Source organism: Nipponia nippon, unplaced genomic scaffold, assembly GCF_047370975.1.
Source record: "Nipponia nippon isolate SJK-2023a ecotype South Korea unplaced genomic scaffold, ASM4737097v1 scaffold_4, whole genome shotgun sequence".
Classification (NCBI taxonomy): Eukaryota; Metazoa; Chordata; class Aves; order Pelecaniformes; family Threskiornithidae; genus Nipponia; species Nipponia nippon.
Window position 1 is genome coordinate 103,984,280 of NW_028262358.1, and position 23,943 is coordinate 104,008,222.

At 37.9% G+C, this 23,943-nt stretch overlaps 1 protein-coding gene across 16 annotated transcripts in view; it reads right to left on the reverse strand.

Moving 5' to 3' along the window:
• The window catches only part of DLGAP2 (DLG associated protein 2), a 480,050-nt gene that overhangs the window by 146,064 nt on the left and 310,043 nt on the right, over window positions 1-23,943 (reverse strand). For 4 of the 16 annotated variants that reach the window (XM_087775269.1, XM_087775267.1, XM_087775265.1 and 1 more), the window contains one exon: window positions 20,303-20,335. The exons of 7 other annotated variants lie outside the window; for them this stretch is intronic. In XM_087775269.1, coding sequence (XP_087631395.1) covers window positions 20,303-20,335 — 33 coding nt within the window. Of the gene's footprint in view, window positions 1-17,237; window positions 17,358-20,302; window positions 20,336-23,943 lie in introns of all 16 variants that reach the window. 5 more of the 16 variants (XM_087775271.1, XM_087775272.1, XM_087775273.1 and 2 more) reach the window with 2 other exon arrangements.

Here is a 23,943-nt window from a genome sequence, read left to right on the forward strand (position 1 = left end):
GTGTTTCCAAAATTCTTTTGAGTATCTTGCTTGGGATCCAGGCCTAAAGCATTACTGCCTCACCCCCATCTGAATTCTCTATGTGATGAGTAGTATCATGAATATTTGTAGTGAAATCTTGTAAATTTAATAAAATATTACAGGTTAAGGTTTATACTACAGTTATTCATAATTAAGATGCTTCCTTAATACTCTGCTGCTGTTCTCAGCAGTGCCTCAGCAATGTAAGTGCAGTTGTTTAACATCAACTTGGGCGTTCACCGAGTCTCATTTAAAACCTAGAAACATTGATGGGACTATTTTCATTGATTTCAGCATTCTTGGGATCAGGCCTGTAGAAATTTAGCCATATAATACTGCTTCCAGAAATAATCGCTTATCAGTCCATCTGGAACAGTACTCAAATGCAGAATAAGATAATATCTGTATCTGAAATATCCAATTCCAAAGACACTCTGAATTGAAGTGGAAACAGCTGCATAGCCAGAAACATCCTAGTATACTGACTAAATACTAATCATGTACTGGAAACATACTGTTTTCAGTAGAATAACACAAATGCAATGCATTAATATTCATTAATATCACATGTATTATTAGTATAATTAACCCCTATTCATATATCCATAGCCTTGGGTTTGAATAGGTGGACTACCCATTCTTACAATGGATGGAAAATCAGCTGGACAGCTGGGTTTGCAGTGTTGTGATCACTAGTAAGTTCAGCTGCTGGCTGGATACTAGTGGCATCTCCAGAGGTTAAAACTGGGGTCAGTACTGTTTAACACCTTCATTAATGTCTGGCTGAGGGGACAGAGTCCACCATCAGCAATAGCATCAGTTTAGGGGGAAGGTCAGTACGCTGGAAATTAGGACTGCTATTCAGAAGGACCTGACAGGCTAGAGAAACAGGCTGATAATAAACTCATGACATTCAAGACAAATGCCAAGTCCTGCACCTGGCATGTAATAACCTCTTGCCACAGCTGAGGTTGGTGGCCGATTGATTACAAGGCAGCTTTGCAGAAAAGAACTTGGGGTTCCTGGTGGATACCAAGTTGAATGTGACTTAACAGGGCACCCTTGAGGGCTGTCAAACATTGGAGCAGGTTTTCTAGAAACGCTGCAGATATCTCCGTTCTTGGAGATGTTCAGAACTTGACTCTACAAGGCCCTGAGCAACTCCAGGTTGGCATTGCTTTGAGTGGGACCTGGACCAGATGTTCTGCAGAGGTCCCTTACAATTTGTATTATTTTGTGATTCTAGATTTTAACAACCTGCTCATAAAAATATGGAATACTACACATTTATACTGAAGATTACAAAAGTATTAGCTCTGTTGCATACTACATCAACCTTTCTCCATCTTTTATGAGTGAATAGAGTTGTACTTCAGTATTCTTGTGTAGCATCATATCCAGTTCAATTTTCACTTCAGAAAAATAAGACGGCCTATTTGTCATTCTTAAAGCAAGAAATAATTTTGCAAGTCTGACACTGCAACAATGAAAGTACAGCATGCTCATAAGCCAGATATTTTCTAGCTAACAAGATATTTGCTAGCATCTGTTTTATATGATTTAGTGACTACCCTCTGCATAGAGATAGTACACCATTCGTAGCATATGCTCTTTGCTCAGTATGTTTAATAAATAGATTGCCTTCTGTTCATTTGATAACACAAATTTACTTGTCTTAAAAAATGACTTTGTATACCCTAAGAAAATATAACCTTGTAGAATTTGATTTAGTCTATAAAACATGGTTGTTTTTTTTTTTTTACAGTATCATGCAATTAAAGGGCATATCTCTGAGTGTACACAGCTACCTGGAACATAAAAGTTTACTGTACTCCTTTCCTCTGATAACTGTCCTGTTTTCCAGTGTACCTCTCCACAAAACTCTGTTTACCTTGTTTTCCTTAAAACTGCTTTTTAGCACCCCACAGATTTTTATTACTTGCAGACTAAATGTGTGGCTGCCCTTTAGTCAACCTGAAGCTTTTGAAGAGAAATTAAAGACTACTGTGTGGTAGCTTGGAGGCAGCAAAGTTCTTTGTTATGGAGATAAAATGTGCGCTTGTGTTCATGTCACAACACCTGTATAAATATCAAGCTTGTGTTCTGCTGTCTGACAATTTTCTGGCTCTGCATGGTATTCCTTCTGTCTGTCACTATGTTCTAGGTGTCATCTTTCTTGCACTTCCTATGGTTTCCCTTTACTTTGTCTTCTTTTGTCTTTGACTTGCAACAGAAAACAACAAATTAATCTAAACTATTATATGACACAATGAATGTGGCTTCATATTGTCTTCATTTTTGTTTGTAGTTGCTGTTGTTTTACCATCACTCATTCTAATTGTCCTTCATGCAATAAAAATATATTTATTTAAAAAGAGAGTGAGTCTTGATACCTACTAGGAAGTGATGATCCTTTAATACCAATATCTACCAATTCAGTACAGTACCACCACCCAGCAACTGATTTTCAGACATTACTTGTATCCAAATAAAACCAATAAAAATAAATACCAGCTTTTCTTCTAAGCCAACCTCTGAAGTGCTGCTACCGAAGCTCTCTACTACTGAGCCATTCTCTGAAGCTCTTCTTTCTCTGAGCTCTCCTACTTTGGATGACAGTTTTTCTTTAATAAAACTCTATATTAAAAAGCTAAATAAAGTGAGCTTTAATTCAGCTGCAGTGGTGTTTTTCCTTGATTCTGAGGAATTATAATGTGTCTGCTGAGAAATAAAGTACCAACTGAGATTAAATTTCACACAGCCCTATTGATAACCATCCTTCAATGGCCTTCCTTATTTCAATTAGATTTCAAAGGCACAACAGCACAAAAAGTGCTGGCTCCAGATATTCTAAATAGGATATATTTCACTGTACAGATTTTGCAAGTTGATGGAACATTACGGTTAGTTTATTTGCAATACAGAGTTCTGAATTTCTGTCTTTCCAGAGTTTATTTTTGCTACACCAGTCATTCAAAAACATCTCATTCACCTGCTGATGGTACATAAGGCAACGCAATTTAATTGAGATCACAGCTTTTCCCTCTCAGCACATGTCCAAATTCTGAGGCACATGAAGGCTCCAAAGACAAAAATAACTTAACACATTTGAACATTCAGTTTCTATGGAGACAAATAAAAGTAAAATGTCTAATGTGAGTTCTTATTCAGCCTGATGTCTTACAGATTATAAGCACTTCACTAAGCCTTAGGGAGAGATATTATTCCATAAATAAATAAATAAAATAATAAAAAAGAACCACCCCAAATCCCAAATCCTGTGTTTCTAATATGCACTTGTGTATTCTAGTTGTGTAAGAATTGCCGTTGGCAGTCAGTTCCTGCTCTTCTACTCCCACATCCTTATTGATATACTTGAGGTATAGTTTATGTCATTTTCAATAGCAAAATCTTTTTGTTGAAACATGAGAAAACTCAAAGCTCAGGACTTCGAGGCTTCTAGCCCTCACTCCAAGGGTTTAGAGAATAATAGCTACAGAGTTAACTGCTACAGATGCTTGATGTTGCCAGGTCAAAGTAATGAATGTTACATGAACTGTCTGACCTCTTAAGCCAGGATCAGCAAAAAAAGGCCTGAAAAGCACAGCATCATGATTACAGCTGTAGAAATACTCGTGAGACTTCTCTCAGGCAGCTGGATATAGAGCCCACTTTTTAAAAGTGCATTTTAAGTGGCACTCTGGTCAGTCTTACAGATCATATTTGAAGAGGTGCTGTTCACAATTATCATCAGCTTTAATGGTGTTTCCTGAATACTGTGCTTCTGCAAGGCTTATTAGTTAGCCTAATGTCTCAGTCGGCTCTTCCTTCACAAAAACTGCAGGTAAAATACAACATGAGATTATCAGTGTTGAGGGTCTCTATAAAGCTTTTTGCAAAAATGCAGGCTCTGATGATTATGTCTAAGCCAACTTCTATGCAATAGCCATGTAAGTTGTCATTAGCACAGCACTGGGCTTCATTTCAGTTCCTGGCAGGGCTTTATTAGCTCCATACTGTATCAGGCTAATTATGGCTACATGTTTTTTTGGCCTGAAACTTGCTCACGAATGACCAGCTCAGAGCCTGAGCAGAATGAACTCATGCATGACTGAAAATATAAACATCTAGAAGAAATTTGAATTACTGTGCAGGAGCCAGCCGCAGCCACCTTAAGTTGACCTAACTGTTAAGCCTATTTATCCACCCAAGCATCAGCCAAACGTTTTGTGTTAAAAAGCACGATGTATCTGCTCAGCTAAAATTTATCATGCACAGATATCGCAGAAAGCATGAAACAGCAGGGTAAAGCCAGGTCCAATGGACAGAAGTCCCGTTGCCTGCTGAACTAACTAATGCCAGCACAGAGATGGGCAGGAGCCACATCGCGAGTGTTCCCAAGCGGAGGATAACAGCAGCAAGGTCCCTCGTGCGGGCTGCAAGCTCTGCCCCTGCGCGCTCTCAGCTGCGCCGCTGTCGCGCGGCTCAGAACCAACGTGAACTTTTCCTCCCGAGAGTCCGCTTTCAGCTGTGTTTCCTGTGCTCGCTGTCAACACTGTGTTTGTCTCGGCCTCCTTTACCGGCAACGAGTGCCCATAACAACACTTCAGATGCCTGATTCTCATTTAGCAAAGCCTGCATTTTTCCAGCTGAGGATTAGCTATGCTGCAGACCCACCCAAGAAAGTTCTGTACAGACTGACCTCTGTCTTTAAATAGTATACATGCATACCCATGGCACTGTGTTACGAAGATTTGTCACTCAAATACATTTAGGGATATCTCTACTCCATATTCCACAGCATTATTGATATTAGTTGTCGGCAACTGCAATTTCACGACATATTCTCGTAGTCTTATTTATATACATCTTATTTGCACTTTTAGCATAGAATGTTAAGAAGATTTGACTTGTGCAATCAGGTTGTCCATTGGTCTGGCAGTTGGCAGTTTCCCCACTGAATAACTCAAGGGCTGATTTAAAAGAGAAAAAGAATTCCTAGAGATAATTTCTGAAAATCAGAAAACAAGTAAAGAAATGCACAATAGCAACTTCACTGAGGCAGAACCCAGTCATGCCACGGGAGCTGGCAGAAGCCATGTGCCCAGCTGGCACATGGGTATTAGCTGGGCGATGCTCACACATTTGCAAGGTAGCAACAGCTACTGTTACGTGGGACAGTAAAGGAACACTGGGAAAGGCGGAGATGAAAAATCAGGCAATGAACGCAATTCGTAGGAAATTAGACTTCAGTATTTCCATTTGCCTAAATAGGAACTCATTTTGTGCATGTTATCCTCCTCATCAGTTATCCTGATTAATTAAGACTCGCCTGTATACTTAATACATTACCAATTCTCATGAAGAGTAGCTGATGGAAAAATCATTTTACTGATCATTCACTAAAACTCCTAAAAAGAGATTTATGTTAATCGACTAGAGCTCTACCAAAATACCAACATACTTTCAAGGACTTTAGAAGCGCTACTTCCTGAACTTTTCTTGCATGCTTATTTGACTCAACAGGAGCAAGATTCTACTGCCTAAATGAATCTCAGCAAACAGTGTTGAGTCCATATATAGTCAATGTGGAGATAAAGTGCTACTGGGTGAATAGGGTGCTATTCATCTAATCCTAAACCAGACATCTTAAATAGGTCAGATGAATCATATCCTGAAAGTACTTGCTTCTCTCCGTTTACTGTAAAGTGAGGCTGGGGTAACTAGCTTTAACATAGACACCTACAATGTAAATACTTAGGGTCGGGTAAAATGAATGTCACATTAGAAATTCAAATGTAGAATCAGATACTTAATATATAAGTAAATCATGGCAAAGTTCCCGCAGTGAAATTCCTTAAAAAGAAAAAAAAAAAAAAACAAACAGGCAAGTCCCATTAAATCCCAGCTGAATTTTTCTTTTTTTCTTTTTTTTTTTTTTCCCCTAGAAGTCAAGCCAAAGATTAAATCACTTTTTCAAACCTTCTCTTCAAATCTCTAATACAGAAAAACAACCCCCTGAACAGTTAGGCTAATATGAGAGGCAGACACACTAGTCACTACTTGGAAGCAGAGGTCCTCTCTGCTGTCTCCTCTTCTAAACTGAACTCTTCTGTGAGCCCCAGATTTGGCACCTGGCAGCACAAACTTCCACACCAGTCTGTGGCATACTGGCAAGAAATACCCATAGCCCCTGCCTTCCCCAGTCTTTGCATTTCCTGCACCTGAACCTTACCAGTTTTAACCTAGTTCACTTTGCCCCAACTGAACAAGATGAATAGTTGTCTAGGATTATTTAGCAAGACTTAAAATTATCTTTTAGGAAAAAAAAAGTGAAACTGTAAGCAAAACAAATATGATAATCAATTCTAGACTGTAGCTACCAACAATAGCCTTTAGTGCCTGTGCTGACTATTTCTTACTCTGAACCCTTCCAAGAGGTGACTTGTACACGTAGGGACACTCACTCACACAGGGAAGCCTTACACCACAATGCCTAATAAGTCTATAGACCCCAGCTTTGATTTGCCATCTGACACATGCCACTGCACGCACTTGAGCCCTGGCCTACAGATCATCCAGAGCAGTAGCTGCTCAATGTGGGCTGAGCCTCCTGTATTGCCGAATAACTTGAAGCCTGGAGGCCAGGGCATGAAAGGTGGGACGGCCACTGCCATCCCATTTCTGACACCCACACGCGTGCAGGTTGTGGTGAGGCTCACATCCGGATCTGCAAACTCAGACACAAGAGTTTCCAGCATCCACAGTCCTGCTGCAGGCTATACTTCGCCACTGCCTAATGTGTGTAAATCAGCTTCCTGAGCTGACCAACTTGCTCCAAGGGAAGCCCTGTGAAGTCCCCCAACTATGCCCATACTTACTTTCATGCCAAGGTCTGGTAATGAAAACATAGGCAAACCAGCAATGTAATTTTTAGGGATTTTGAACTTAGTATCAGGGTTTGAGAACAATAAGAGCTGCCATGACAATCCAGAAAAAAATTGTACCAAGGCTGGTCTGGAGCCTCTGCAGATTCCTAAAACTTCTGTTTTTCATACTTCTTCAAAATATTAAGAATATACAGGCTACCATGAAATCAGTTTAAGACAGCAATAGCTTATACTTCTATCTTGTCCTATCGTACCCATAACCTTATCTTTATCTCAACCCATGAGTTTTCTCACTTCTACTCTTCTGATTCTCTCCCCCATCCTACCGGGGGTGAGTGAGCGAGTGGCTGTGTGGTGCTTAGCTGCCGGCTGGGGTTAAACCATGACACACGTGTAAATAAAATGGGCCTGGCCCATCACACTGGCCTTGAGACAGGCTAACAGTACACAGCTCTTGCTTATACTGCTGAAACCACTTCACCCCCTCTTCCACTTCCACAAATAAGATGCCTGCATCAAAACTGTCTTTTGGGAAAGATGCATGGCCAACCTCAGTTCTTGAAACAGGCCCGGGCACATGCACAAGAAGTGCGCTGGCACTTAACTATGTGGATGGCCACATGCCAGTGAGGGGACACAGATCCCAGCCCACTTCCATTTATTATGGCAGATGCAGTCACAGACACTGGACAGTATGGTTCACTGAACTGGTACATATGGGATTCAGATCAGATGTGTACAAAAGGCATGACCCAGTCCTACAATAGGAGAGATTGGATAATTACACCTACAAGGAGGAAAGGAAAGTTTGATCAAAGAAAAGAGAGAGGAAAACCAGTTTTTATTGCTACTTATCTTTCCTGCTTGTAGAGTAACAAAGATCCTAGTAATGACCCACAAAATGCTTGACGGGACACTGTGCAAGTCTCGTGTCAGAGGATGCCTCACTTGCCCAAAGAATGCACTTGTTCTGGGATTTCTTTGAGATGGATACAACTGAACCTAGAAGACAAATTATCAAGGCAAATGGAAGCTGAAGAGTTTAAAGATGACAACCACTCTGTTTAATGAGGTTATTCCACATTATAAGAGGACTGAAAAATAGTATCCTTTTTAAGGGGAAAATGCTTCCTATATTTATATCTTAAATGTGTTAGTGAGTGCATCTCCATATTCATAAAGAATTGCTTTCTTCTCATAATATTTATCTATTTTACTTGGATCACATGCTTAACATAAATACAGTGTTTCAGGGAAAATATCTTTTGCTTGGCTTGCTTCTGGTCTCTTACAGATAGATAATCCTCTGTTTATTTAGCAACCACATAATTTGATAAAATAATATAATGTGGAAAATATGAGTTTCAAATTCCAATTTGTGATTTCGAGACAAATATAGCACTTTTTTATTGAGTAAAAAATTAACAGTTACACTGGGTGCATCTTGCATGGTGTGGAAAGTATTATGAGAATGCAGGTAATTCTCTGCAGGGAAAAAAACAAATGTTTGGCTCGATTCAGTGTGAATGTTTTATAAGATATAATAGGAAATCAGGTTTTGGTTAAAACTCATGAGGGCTTGGACTACAATTCCGAAGCCTATTTTAATATTGATTATATTTGGCTACATCTTAACTTACAGCAAAAAATGATGTAAAGAGGATACCAAAAGGAGGCAGGTAGAGTCCTAATTGCAACATTCACAATAAACAATGTTTGCTTAGACTGATTTGTATTTTCCCATAACTATATGTATTTAAACCATTGGCAATGGGGATACGAATCAGATTTCAAGGTTGATATCTTCTTGATTATATTGCAATTTGAAAATTGCTCAGTTAATGATTATGAAAGATATTTCTATGGAATGGTGTATTATTTCAACATTTGCTCCTGGGGATTACTGCCCAATACCGTCATTAAAACAAAGCAAAAAGCTGATGCTGGATGAAGTATAAACATTGCTCTATTAGAATAAGATGTCATAAGAATTGTAGCTCAAGCGCTTACATAAAAATTTGTGAGCTACTGTTCCCATAGCAACATGCAACATAATTTAGCTAACATAGCTGCTTTCCATCCTAGGGACTTCATTGTCATTGCAGTTTACAAAATACAAAAGTACTTCTTCTAAGACTCTGACACAGTAAACAGACAAAACATTGGAAACATGCTGAGGAAGGTATAGCTTTCATTTCAGATGCAGGCTAATAAAATGCTTCTTTCTCTTCTCACCTGTGTTTCATGGGATTCTCTACCATCCTTAACCCACCACATACTAATTTAGTTCTCCTTATGGTGCAGGAGATCCAGTGAAAGGCACCTGAGGCTGGCCTGCCTCTCTGTCAGTCTGATTCTTTCTGGAATGTGCAGAAGCAGCTTCTTTGCTGGCAGATTCCCTCTTTCTCTCCTTCCTCCCCTCAGTTACCAGAATAAGATTCACTTCAACGCAGAGAGTCAGCACAACATATCTGGGGCACCTGTTAAATCTCATATTGAGCCTACACACAGTTACTAATTTAACATACTGCTGACATACTCCCATAGCCGTAAGTCTTTTGCTTCCCCAATGGTTCTGTGAATCTTGATATTAAACTGAGTCACTTTAAAGTGCTTTTTTAAAACATCTGGCTCTATAGTTTTCAATTTAAAAATTGTCTGTAAAAAAGTTTTAAAATAAGAACTTAGAGACACCAGAACTAATATTCTCACTAAAGGTACTCTGAAATTTCACACTTGAGTAGCTGTGGTCTAAATGGAAAGACCAGGGGAAGCACCATCAATTTCTATCTACTGGAAGTTTAGGATTGCCAGCCTGCAATCCTTGCCTTGCAAAGAATAATGTCTCACACTATTTTCTCAGTGAGGCTGGAAGAATTCCTTCTGGAGGAGAGATCTAATGGATGTCAGCAAGTGAATCACCACCTGTCCATGGGTAACGGATGTTTTTGAAAGCAAGCTGTATTGGCTACTGCATTTGATAGACTCCGTAATGAAGTGCTGGCTCTGTCTCTGAAGTTCTCCGGTGCTGAGCCCCTGACAGGGACCCTAAGGCACTCACCTCTTCACAGATCTTCCTTCCTGAACAAATACATGGAAGGTAAAAACACTAAGCTGTTAACTTCACTGCTGAGAATTAATTATGCGTGACATTAGGATGCAGATAATTTATCTGACTTCGAAGGCATTTTCTCATTTTGGTGAGTTGAACAGTGCAAAGACAGGAACTGACACAGGAGAAGCAGCTGTGGTGCTGGAGTACAATCACCTGTCCTGAGGGGAGGTAGCATGGAAATTTGACAGCAGCAATTCAGGGATCAATGTGTGAGATGCAATATATGCCACTTACGAACTTCACCTAAAAACCATGTAAAAAGTAACCACAGCAGCTAGCTGGTTTTGTCTAACTGCAATGCAACGCGTGCCTTTTTCCAGACAAAGATGCTATGACACAGAGGAATAATCCTCTACTTCTGTATCGATCCAAATAAATATACAGAACCTGCCTATTATTTCATTCATACCAACTAAGTATGTATGATCTAGCACTTTGATGGAGGCTTAAGTGTTCAGCTGATATAAAAAGAAAAAAGCCTTACACCTACCACTGTAATTATTACAACAGTATTTTTATCCTGCAATTGAACATACACAATAAATGAGCATCGGGATATGCTACTTAAATAGTGCGTTAGCCTTTATTGTCCTACAGGACAAATTCTGCGGTCCTCTCTCCCAGACATCATCACAGCAATTTTAAGTTCTTGACCTGCGAGGCAGGTTGAGTGCGCCTGACAAACTAGAAAGAATAGTAAATATCCCCTTTCTGCAAAAATTGGTTGAGTGTTAACCACCAGGACTGTAAAACGTCATCTCCGTATTAACTAGCAGTGTCTAATCTTGCATTAAAATCAAACACACATATGCAAGTCACTGATCTTGATAGATTAGTCTCACACTGCCACATCCAAAATTTCTGGCTATAGGAATCACAACCATATTTAGTCAGAGGTAGAGACAGACATGTAAAACACTAGCTGCTATCATCTCTGATCCTTATGATCACTTCCTGGGCTGAGACCTGAATCAGGAAACAGTTCTAGAACTATGTCAAAAATAAAATTTAAATTCTATCATCAAGTTTATTTTGAAATAGTAAAGACTGTGTATAGCATTTTAACTTTGACTAGTGCCATATAATACTTTCAGAAATATACGTTTATAAAGCAGTATGATTTACTCTTGTTAAAAGTCTTGTAACAGCAATGAAATACCTGACTTGTGATCTATGCAATACAACAAACTTCTGTGCAGATTTTGTTGGCTTGTAGAGAGTTACCTGAACATCTATTCTCCTTGACACAGCTTTTGCAATTGACCACTGAGACTGTTAATTTCAAGAGAAGTAAAAGCCTTAAGGTCTGAAATAAATATAAATTTAAAAAATATACTTACAAATTTAAACAATATTCTGAGGTGATATTGTTTTAGGGAAAATATTCTTTGAGAAAGCAATATTTAAAAAATCATTTAGAACTACAATATAGAACTATTATTTTAAAATCTTCCTTGTTGCTTACACAAACAACTAAAATTCATAAAGAAGTGCTGTTTGATCACTTAATTGGCCATTGAGGATCATAATGGTCATGATTCATATTGTGTCCTGGAAAACAGGTATATATCATAGAAAAATACGTACCAATACGAACTACTTATTTTGTAAAATATTCTAGGTGTAACCTTCAGCTGCTACAAGCTGGTCTAAACATGTAACTAAGGAGTAGCATTGGACAGTATGTAACACAGTAAATAGAAACCTCGTTAATGCAGTGTTTCATACTTGTCTATTTTAAGCAGCTACCACCTGAAAATGTAAAAGCATTTTCAATATTTAGCTGTGAAAAAAGCTACATTTAATCCATGTTATGAAAATGAGGAAATTAAAGGAGAGAGGTTTTAAGTGAGGAGGCAAAGTCTGCAAGAAGTCAAGTTTTAACTTGTGATTGTCAGACTTCTGTCTCAACCTTAAGACATTTCTTTTTACTTCCTGACAGCATTATAGAGAAAACAGCCAGCTTATTTCCAAAGAAATGTAGGATCTAGTGCAAAATTAGAACAAGAGGGCTTTTAACAGCAAGTGCAATGGAAAGCTCAATAGCTATACACAATACTTCATAGATACGTCAAAATCTATAAAGAATCCACACTTTGGCAGATTAATGTCAAATTTATGCCTTGAGCCAACATAGTTGTCCTCTTTTCAATTCAAAATCTAAATTATCCTCCTTAAGGATTTGCCTTTGGCTATAATTCCAATTTAATATCTTTCCTCATATGAGTTCTTGTGGACTATAGAATTAGTTTAAAACATCTGAATGTATTTCTTTTAGGAGACTTTAACATTTCAGAGTCTTCATTTGACCTGTTTCTCTTAACATTATGAGGTGCTGGGGCTATTTAAGATGTTCTGCAGCATAATAGGTTCAAAGCAATTTCCAGTAGCATCACAGGCTAAATGTAGAGCAAGAATAGTTGAATGACAGTTAAGAAAAATCGCTGCCTTAATAGAATGTTCGGGATAATTTGACAAACCCAGTATCATAATTACTGTTGCCTTTGCAGCTCTCAAATAATTATGTTTCAGATTTTTCTAAAAAGAAATGTTTAATTAAAGAAGAATCAAGCCGTGAATTCATGTATTTGCAAATCAGAAATACATCATGTAGCTCTGCAGTATCTAGTAGAGCTCAAGTCTTTTTATTTTTTTTTAATTTAATTTTATTTCCTTTTAATTCTGTTTGGTGGTAATGAATGAGGTATATAATTACTCTGATTCATGCTGTACCTTTAACATGAAGTACCCCAGAGCACTTAAAAACAATAATTAATAAAATATCAAAAAAGAATGAATTAAAAGCAAAACTAAAAATTAAATCCTTAACTTGACATTAAACGTGATCAAGAATTGTGCAAAACTCATTGAGACTTTGTATAACTCATCTTATACAAATGGCTAAGAAATGACTAGTAGTACCTGTACCTCTATACCAACAGCTATTTATACAGTTCTTGTTGAACAACTATAAATCATAGTGGAGAACCAAAGAAGGGAGACCAAGTAATCCTAGAGTAAAATAAACCCATGTGGCAAAGCACTAGCATCATATGTCTCTGTGAAACTCCTAATCTCAAAGGAGGAGTATATAGCTCCTTCTAATTCTGAAATTACCTCATTTTCAAGAAAAGTTCGGATCCCTTTCATTTTTCTTTTTGCATATATTTAAGTGGAAAATAAACAGGTGAAATCAAGGATACAGAAATAAATATTTAAATACAGGAATGAAATTCACACAACTGTCAAGTTCCTGCATGATTAGTCATTTTTGTCTGTTTTCCCATCTTTGTTACTCCATGACTAAGTCTGCACTCCGGAGCAGGGATACAACACCACGCTGTGCACACCCCAGCTCAGCTTCCCCAGTGCACACACCGTCTGCATCCCGACCCCAGGAAAGGTTTGCTCAGTGATGTGCAGTCCTCATTACCCAATCACCCATAAGAGGCAGGCTCCAGAGCAACCCAGATGGGAAACTCATGAGCTGTTTTGGACCAGGAGCCAGAAAGAGCTCGGAAATAAAAGAATTCACAAAATAAATGTCTATCAATTTGAAATAATTTTTTAATCTTTCTCCCCCCACGTGCAAATTCACATATCAGACTTTTCACTTTGGTACGTAATGCTTGGTTTTCTACCTGCAGATTCATCCGGCAACCTGATATTTTGAACAGCAGGACTATGCAGAGTTAAATCCTAATCAAGACTCTAAAGGCAGCAGAAGTATAGTGTACAAACAAGCTCTCTCCTCACAGTTTTCACTTGAGACAAAAAAGTCAAGGGGCAAACACAGAACTGTAGGAAATTAATAGAACTAAAAAAGTTATGAAGCCAGATAAGACTTATACCAGATGAAGTGTAACAGATGAAAGAAGGCTTATTTCTTCTTTGTGATTCTGTCCATTGAATTTTACAGAACAGGAAGCACAAAGGGAGCTCAACTGCGATTGACTTTTTTGTTTTGTTTTGTTTACCAGCTCATCATACCCCACCCTGCTATGGTTTGATAGCTTTCATTTTATGTTTTGGTTTGGGCTGGTTCGTTTTGGGTTTGTTTTGTTTTGTTTTGTTTTAAACCAAGCTTGTATTTAGCCTAAGCTGAAATACCTTGCTTTTTTTGAACTCGGTGTAAATCAAAAATAATGTCACTAAAGTTCAGTAGAAAGGTTAGGAAAAAAAAATCATTTAGCCAGACCTCAATACACTGGACAAGCATTTCCCTGGATAAAATCAAGAGCATAGCTAGCCAAAAGCATCTGTGAAATAATAATTTCTCCAAATTTGTTCTTTAAAGATCTGTCAACTCTAATCAAATAACATTGAACTTTGATATTCTGTTGTTGATACTCTTGGACTAAATTCCGCTCAGTGTTATTTGTTCTAAAACATCCATTCTTCATTAATATTCTACCCAACCTTACTTGGTTTGGGCAAAGGCAGAGAAAAAGGATAAAGATGAGACTTTCTGCGCTTCTGACTCATTGCGACAGTAACTGCAAATAATATGGCTGAGCAGACACTTTCAGATGAACTTTGATTTCAGCCACAAAGCCCCAATACTGGTGTAATGAATGAAATGTCCATTTAACTTTTAGACGTAGCAGAGCTGTGAATAGGAAAGTGCACAGTTCAGTAGACTATTAACTAACCTGTGAAATTATGCTCATTATATGGACAAAGCGTCATTTCTTCTGGAAAATAAGCAGGTCACCAAGCAATTACCTTGATCAGATACACATAGAAATTAGAATGGATATTTTGTGTTCACATTTGATTAGCATTTGAGACCCTCTTTCTCTAAACACTTCCCACAGGACTGCACGTGCCAAATTCCTACCATAGCTCGAGCTATTATACAAAGACCTGAGAATGCTCACTCCTCTTAGCTCTATCTTAGGTCTACCAACAGTGCTGAAGACAACAGTCTTTTCCCTAGACTATTAAATGACTTTCAGAGACAAAAAAAGAAACATCCTGAAGTTGAAATCTAGCATTACATCGCCCACAATGAAGAACTGTTAGAATAAATAACCAGCCACAGCTTTGTCCCTGAGGTATTTTGTAAAACCTCAAGCTATTTAGATGAATTCCAACAAAACAGTATTCATCATTAACACAATGAAAAACAAAGTCTGTGGATCTTACTGAAGAGTATAGATACTTTGGGGTGCTAGTAAGAAAAGGAGAAAACACTCCAAGCTAAAGCAGAATTAAAAGAAAATTCAATCTACACTAGATTCCTAACTCAGGTGGCACCTAATTAATACATATGTGATCCAGAACAGGAATTCACAGGGGCACACTTCACAGCCACTGGAAAGCAAACCAGACGACTGCTATTAACTACGTTCTCCATGGAGCTCCTACATGTTAAAGGTACATTCTTAATTTTCTAAGTGAGTTAATACAAGATATCAGGTACAGGGATGCAGTTTGAGGGATGCGTTTGAATCGGGCATAACTCAGTGTAGCAAAAAGTACCTTGGTGTCTTTGCAATTCCAAGGGCATGACTTCACATCTGAGTATGCCAAAGTAACAGAACTGAAACAAAACTCTTTTTTGTTGTTGTTGTTTTTTAATAACAACTATTACTGCCTCTGCCTACAAGGGAACCTGGGATAGAGCCATTCTCCATCTCTGGACTATTGCACAGAAAAGGAATGCAAGAGCTATGCTGCTACAGACATAACTTGAGTGAGCAGTCCACTCCTAAGGACACCCCCCTGGGAGTCAGGGATCCTTCAGTTTAGCCTTTATATTCACTGTAGTTTTATGCATGTATCCAAAGACTGTAATACAAAATACATAACTTATCCTTCAAGTAAGAACTAGAGTCCAAAACTCCATCTCTTCCTCACTACCCAGGAGAAAAAGTTATAAGGAAAGCAAATAATTGCTTTGGACAAGCTACTGTGACAGTTTGGACAAGCTACTGCCACCAAAATATGTTTTAAAGCAAACAAATAGAAGACTGGGAACATCTGGGAACAAGGGACTTAGGTTAAACCTACAGCATGGGAGATTCTGTTATGTGAGGCAAAGACCCAAGAAAAGCATTCAAATTCATTATAATCTAGCTGGTTTTGTGGTGCACTTATCAGTCAGATAGAAAAACAATCCTGGAACCCAGATCTCTCAAGGTTCTGCCATGAAAGCATGGGTGGGATTATGAAGGAATGTAATTATCTGAGTAAATAAGAGTAGCTTGGTTAAGAACACTGAGAAAAAAACTTTGGTTACAGGGACTGCCAGGACCACATTTTCTGTTTAGCAGGCTCCTGAAAGTTAGGAGGAAACTTCATACCCTTACGTGCTTTGAAGTCTCTGTCCTTTTTTTCATCCTGCTCTCTAGAGACACATGCTGGCTAATCCTTCTTCCTCTTTGGAATAATCATCACCCAAAACTAGGTGCCCACCCAGGTACAAGGAGATTGGAAGAAGCTAGATTTTATGTGCTGCCATAAGAGGCATTCTCTTCCGCCTCTAATTTCACATTAGCCACATCAAACTAGGGGAAAACCATTCATTCCTATTCTATCAGCTAAATTTTGGGGTCACCACTTGGATTGCTTGACACAGACAATCACTGCAACCTGAGCTGGCAGTTCTGAACTGTAGCTAAGTGCCTAAAAAGGGGGAGTGAGAAAGGAAGTGTTATGTACAAATAAGAAATTACTTTGCTTCTATATATAGCATTTACAAAATTTCTACATGAATATATTCTCTATAGTTCTCATAGGTTTTGAAAAAAATGGAGAGTTCCTAGGACAGCTGTCAGAAAACCAGTCTTACAGTGTGAGCCTTAAAGAGTACAACATATCCAATTTACCAGAACAAAAGCTGAAAGGTTTCTTGACTACTATATATAAATTTTTAGTAGTCATAGGGGTGTTTAAATTGTGATAGTCTAAAGGTATGGAAGATGTAAGGTTTGCAGATCAAGGCAATAACTTCATTAGGCCAGGTGGCACAGCCAGAAAAGGTGCACAAGCTTCTGTGTGCATAGGCTTTTCAACAGGTCACTGCAAATAATCAGTTTTTCACAGACACTTGTTCAGAAAACATATCTGAAAAAGGGAGACTTTTCAGTCTTACTGACAAAGGCATAGCAAAAGGAAGACTGGCAGCTGAAATTAGACAAATTCAACCTTTCCACAACATTGCAATTTCCTAGCACTAAGGGTAATTAAATATTGGAACGGCTTACCAGGGGAGCTGGTGGACTCGCCATTGCTTGGAGCTTTAGGACGAGATTAGATATCATTGTAAAAGAGATGCTTTAATCCAGCTTCTGGAAGTTCTCAACATGCCCATAACACTTGCAGCTCTGCATTAAGACAATGACTATAATCAAATCTCATACTTTAGGGTTTCAGCTGATCAACTGCAAGGGTTATAAAGAATTTCTTTTTCCTTTCACATAAAAAACAGACACATACTTTGGTGTGGTTTATATCCTGATCTGTCTCTGAAGTAGCAGAGATTGCCCACATCTACAGAAAACACAGGGGGAGCTGATGCAGTGGCCAGCGGTGACAGGGAAAGTACTTTTTCTTAGCCTGAAATTCACCAAGCGGTCACATCCTGATGTGAGTTCACTTTGAATTTGAAGCCATCTGGATGCAAACCAGGGACTGGGATGCAAACTCTGACCTGGGAACTGTTTGATTAGGTCAGTGCAGAACCAGGTTTGATCTGTGTGCCCAGCTAAAGGCCTGGCATTAGCACCCACTCAGCGTTGCACTAGCACGGCTACGTGATTTTTGGAAAGGAGCCGTTCCATGCTCTTCTGCTGCAGAGCGCTGGCAAAGGGTCAAATGGAAAACTATTGGATCACCATACCCTTAGAGGTCTTGTTAATGAGTCTTGCTGGATTGGCTCAAAGGGAGCGCTTTGCCCAAGGTGAGATAAATAGAAATCTCATTTGAGTTTGTTTTGTGTTTGTTCAGTGTGAGATCCAAATCACCTGTTAATACACTAAGATAATTTGGACATATCTCATCTAATTAACTAATTGCTATTGAAAGAGCATAAGTAACACCTTGATCTTTTCTGTCTCCTGAAAATTAACATGCTTTAGCCTAACTAGAGTTGTCATGTTTACACACAGGTATCAGGATGGATTTAGTGTCCTGTGTTTTCCAGTATAACTAGATACATAATCATCCCTTTTGGTGTGTAATTTAGCTACTTCTGTAACTACGCAATCTGCAATATTTTAGCAGAATAGTGTCATGACTTAATTATTAAATGCAAGTAAAGCTGCAGACAAGACAGGACATTCTACTGCTTTTACAGTTTTGTGTGAAAAGAGTATGTCTCAACTCTGTCAAATAAAGCATAAAATGAGAAATAGTTCCTCTAACGATTTCTGTGAGCTGCACAGTGGCATGTCCATACTGTAAGTCTCCAAATAAAGATCTATTTAAGTCAAGTCCATGCTTCCAGGCTTTTACTCTTCTCAGCTACCTATACTATTCTTCTACATCCCTTTGACAGTGAGTTAGATTCAAAGATATTTCTGTCTGTGCTAAATAACGGGCCATTTGATGGAGTTGTGCACAGCTACACCTGGAATGTAATGCAGGCATATAATTCACCTGTCCTGCAATTGAGGACATTTTCCCTGCAGAATAACTATGGTTTCTCTTTACCATAATTCTGAAGCATACATATTAATATAAGGCTCTGTTGTCAGTACTGGTCATTATCATTATGTTAAGATTGTCATATTTCAAAGTAAGAATGGGACACACCATGATAGCACCATCTAGTAACACAAAATATTCATGTGAAAACAAACACAGATGCAATTTTTGAAAAGGAGAAAAAAAAAAGATACACCGATACCGCTTGTCTCAATGTCTATCTTGGTGATACATGCATATATTTGACAGCAATTGTGAAGATCATATTTACAAGTTGGCCCTATTAAGCAGTACATTATTCCATGAGTATCCTTACTAAAGCCAAACCAGACTACTCAGAATAAGAGTCTCCTCATCTGGGATGAAAATGGCAAAATCTGCCCTTACAATCTTCTGACTTTTCAAACAGACATCACTTGGTGTGCTGCTGTATTTGAGGACAAATAGCTCTGACAGACTCTGTACCCGGATCTGCTCCACACTGCACACAAATTTCATGATAATGAACTTCTAACCTTTTTTTGATCATTTGTTCTACTGAGATTCTTACAGCACACCTAATGCCCATAGTGCGGGAATGCTTGGAAAACCTCAAATAAATCTACTGTCCCAAGATTTTTAAAGAATACTCTTTTAAACAAAAACTGAAGGATGAATATTATATTATTCAATAGACACATTAGAAGCCAATTACATAATAAAGACTAATATTGCTCTAATGATAAATATCATCACAAATTTTGACTAAATCTCTTTGGGATACAAAAATTATGCCTTAGTTTTCACAACCTGTTCATTTGAAGGATTATTCAAAAGAATTTTGAGTACAGGAAGTGTCTGCACATTTGCAGCAGAGAAGATATTTACTTATCTCCCACAGCGCTCGTTTATAGTCCTCCTGTGCCAAAATTTTTACCTGAGTAACGCAGACGTTCACGTGATCACTGAGCATCAGATTCTCTGCTCTTGTATCTCTGCTAAAAAATTCCCAACTCAAAATGTTTGAATTGTTAAGTAATTATAGTTGTAAGATTCTAAAATTTTTAATTGAGTGGACTATTTTTAAAGTTAATTTCCATGCAGTATAAATAAGGGATGTGTGCAGTAGAATTCAGAGAATTAACATAATTGTGCTCTCATCCTTTCTTGATTCTCTACTGAAAATGATGCTCTTACTGTTCAAGATCTGTTTCCTATACATTTCTAGTAAGAGAACTGGAAATTTGGCATTGTATTTCTTGAATCTTAGCTTTCCTTAAACACTACCAGGTGGGTTTTTTTCTGTCTTACAGAATCATGTGCAAGTTTGAATTAACTTAAAATCTTTTCATTAGGATTTGTTTTTGTGGATTAATGTTTCTCCCTCCTTGGTTTGTTTAATACTAAAGATACTAAAGTTAACATTTAAAGCAGATTTTCAATTCTATTCTTTAAACTAGTGCATGTAATAGCTACCTCTTCTTCATTTATCTGAAATTTAAAAAAAAAAAGTAACAGTACAATTTTGACATGTAACAAAATGCTGTCAGAAGCACACCAATTAAATTTTATCCACCCCCAAAAGAAAACTTAATAAAAATATAAACAAACAAATAACATAATCTAATCTAACTGTCCACTTTACCTGGAAATGCATGCCCTGTTAGAGAATCCAAATCTGAAATTAAAACAGTGAAAAAATAATCTTTAACACTAATTTAATAGTAAAAAACCAAAAAATCAAAACCCAACCTGGCATCAAATATCACATTATCACCAACATCAAATTTTAATCATATATATGTATATATATGAAAAGCAAAAATAGAAGTTAGCATTACATTATGGAGTTTTTCCTCTCCATAGTTTTGTAAAGATGTAAAATAGGATTTAAAGATGAAAGTTTTGAACACTATGAGAAAATAATTTACTTTTCTGTTTAAGACAGACGTACCACAATTAAATAGGAATTTTACATTTTTTTTTTTAATGAAGCTCTGCCTTCAGAAGTTTATATCTTGAGTATAAGCATTTGTTCTGAGGTTGTACATAAGAACTATAATTAGAAATCTGCAGAATGCTTTTTAGATTATACCATTTTAAAAAGATTTTATTTCTTGATCATAACAAATAACAGATTTAATTTTGTCTATCATAGTGTTCATTTTTTCATATTTTTTTCAAAAATTAGCTCTTTTTTAAAAGAGAAGAGAGCTGTAAGTATTCCTGCTGAGACCGAAAAGCATAAATTAGGGCTTCACTGGTTGACTCCCATCTGAACAGAAAGCAGGAAGGTGCACCAGTGGCACTGGTGGCACCAGAACGACCCCTCCCCAACTAGCGCTGGAACCAGAATTCAGAGTTTCATCTTTGAAGTGCTTTGCCCCACCTTTGGAAATTCCATGTTCTTAACAGAGACATATTTAGTAACCTTGAGGAGTTATACTCAGAGATTCACTTGTAAATCTACAGCCAGAACTAAAAGAGCTCTGATAAAGTACGTTCACAATATCAGCTAGGATTGCTATTGCATTACCAAGGTGTAAGTCTAATACACGGCCAAAAAAACCCTTCATAGGTAGTGTTCTGTCATGCAAGACAGTGATATGAGCCCATTTGGAAAACAAGTCCTGTTGCTAGGAGCAGTCCACCAGTTCCCAATTAGCTGACCAAGGTAGCATGTGTGACCCTCAGACTGTCCTCCTTCCCATCATCTCACAAGTGGAATGGCAGAAGGATGCAGCAGCTACGTTCTCTTGGAAAAGCACAACGGGCAGATTGTGGCTGACCAATTTGCCCTAATACGTGTACACGTAAGTTCTCTTGGCATTTACAGGAATTGAATGTATTTATTAGCAGTGCCTGGAAGAGGGTAGTTGGGCAATCTAGGCACTTTATTAGAAACTTCTGGTACCATTTTTAAACTACTGCATCTTAAAAAAAGATTTTGTTTCCTGATTGCAACAATCAACAGTTACAAGATTCTAGGTTAATGGTTTAGGCCACAGAAATCCTGAACTTCTTGTATTACAGTAACTGATTCTAAAAATTATTGAGAAAATATTTACCAATGAACTCCTGGATATACAACTTCTCCTACTGGAAGACAAGTGTGCTTGGTTTTAATAATTGATATATATTTTATCTATATATATTTAAATAAGATAAATTTCCTGAGGACTGAGAATACGCTTAATGTTGTAAGTGAACACGTGAGAAAAACAACCCAAAATGTGATAAACATACTAGAGAGAATTGCTTTCCGAAATCCAAGATAGTGAACACAATGCATTACTGCACACTTCCAGTATGTGGGGTCTCAAGCTTTATCATACCAAACTTTATAAAAAACTACAGCAGAAAGAAAAACTAATCTCAGCATTTCCCCTTCCAGAGCCTGGGAGACAAAAGAATGTTGTTGCCCTCTAGGATCCCATAAAAACCTCACCAAAAACAGATTATACATACATGGAGTATCTGGCTATGCAGTGACTGCTCTCTGAAAGCACAGAGACTGGATGCAGCCACTATGCAAATCTGGATCATCCCAAAAAAATGTGTAATACCTGAATTGCCCAAACTGCTGTCACTGTGCACATGTTGTGGCTGCACATCCTGCCACAGCAATAATGTGTTTGAAAACATCTGTTCTATGCCAGTTTATTGATGAAAGTATCCTGATGCAAAACCTTAAAATCCAAGGAAAAGAAGAGGGGGAAAAAAAAGTCTTCCTCCTATAGCAGTGGAACAATATCTACTCAGACACTGGGATTTAAAAGAAAAAAAACAACACAAACCAAAAAAGTGGGACTTGTTTCTGAAAAGTGCATGTACATATTGTGACTTGTAGCAGCAATCACTGTAAAAATGCTATTCTGAAACTAATGAAGATAACTTAGTGCAAATTAATTAGGCACTTGTCCCAGCATAAAACAGCACTACTTTGTAATACTGCATGTTAGGCTAATGATGTAAATTGTGGATGTGTTTATTTTCTTATAAGTCAACCTACACTAACTGAAAACAAGGTAGTTTGTCACCCAAGCACATGTGTCCTCTGTGAACTGTTAAATAAAATCAGATCTACTTTGCTAGCTGAAACTGGAAGAGTTTATGGCATATCGAACCCACAAATCATGATCCACATGCCCCAATTCCATCATTACATTTCACGAAGAATGATATAAGCTGACATCCCATAGGCAGACAAGGTAAAGCTTCCCATATAAAGATAAATACAGTGTGCAGCATTTCCTTGCTAGACTTCAATACATGCAATTACTGCAGTTATAATGGAACAAAACCTTTGCAGTGACTGAAACAACTGGGGTATTCAGTCTCTGCCATAAGATTTCTTTTATTCTTCTATGGACTCCAAGAGCAGGAGAAAAATCAACATTTCCTGGTTTTATTCAGAAGACTTCGCAGTTTCTTGGACTGATTTTCAATTAAGTAAGCCTGGTCAGGTGGAATCCAATTTTCCTCCATTCCATTTATTTAATGAATTGCCCTGATTTGGCACCATTCACTTTTATTTTCATACATAAGACTTTCCAAGCAAAGAACAGGAATAGGAGATGAAAGTGGAGTACATACAAATGAAACACATTTCCATCCCCTTTTTAAGGCAAAATAGCTAGCATGTCCCTAGCAGCAATTAGCAATGAATTATATTCATGCAATCCATACCTGATTCATACTATAAGTCACTGATTTAAGTAGAAAAAGCAGTGATTTGATGATAAAGCTGACTTTCAGTTATATTGTATGGCATGATTTTTAAAAAGGGAAAGAGGATGCACTTCTCAGCAGGCAGTATCTTTGGTACGCCACATTCATTTCATTAGCTCAGTGCAAAACAGACGTTGGAGGTGCTTTTCATGCCAAAAAGCTAACTGTTTTTTCCTAGTGCTGATTAGCAAAGATGGAATCCTGTCTCTATCTTGCCTCCAGGGCCCTGTTCCTTCTATTTCAAAAACAGTTACACTGCACAATCCAGTACGCAACCTTTGACTTCCACTCGCACTGTACTCCTCGTGCTGTGCTTACAGTAAAATATCAAAGCACGGTATAGCTGCCACTGACGTGTTGACAGAGTACCAGCACCAAATGAATGGAAGGGATGATTTTTACAGTGCATGGGAAAACATATTTGAGGTGCAGAGCGCATTTAAGTCATTTAACATTAAGGGCTCTCCATGGCATCATCAGCGAGATGATGAAATACCAAACCATCTCTGGGAGCTGATACCTGCTTAGAAAGGTTAGGAGAAGCTAAATGAATGC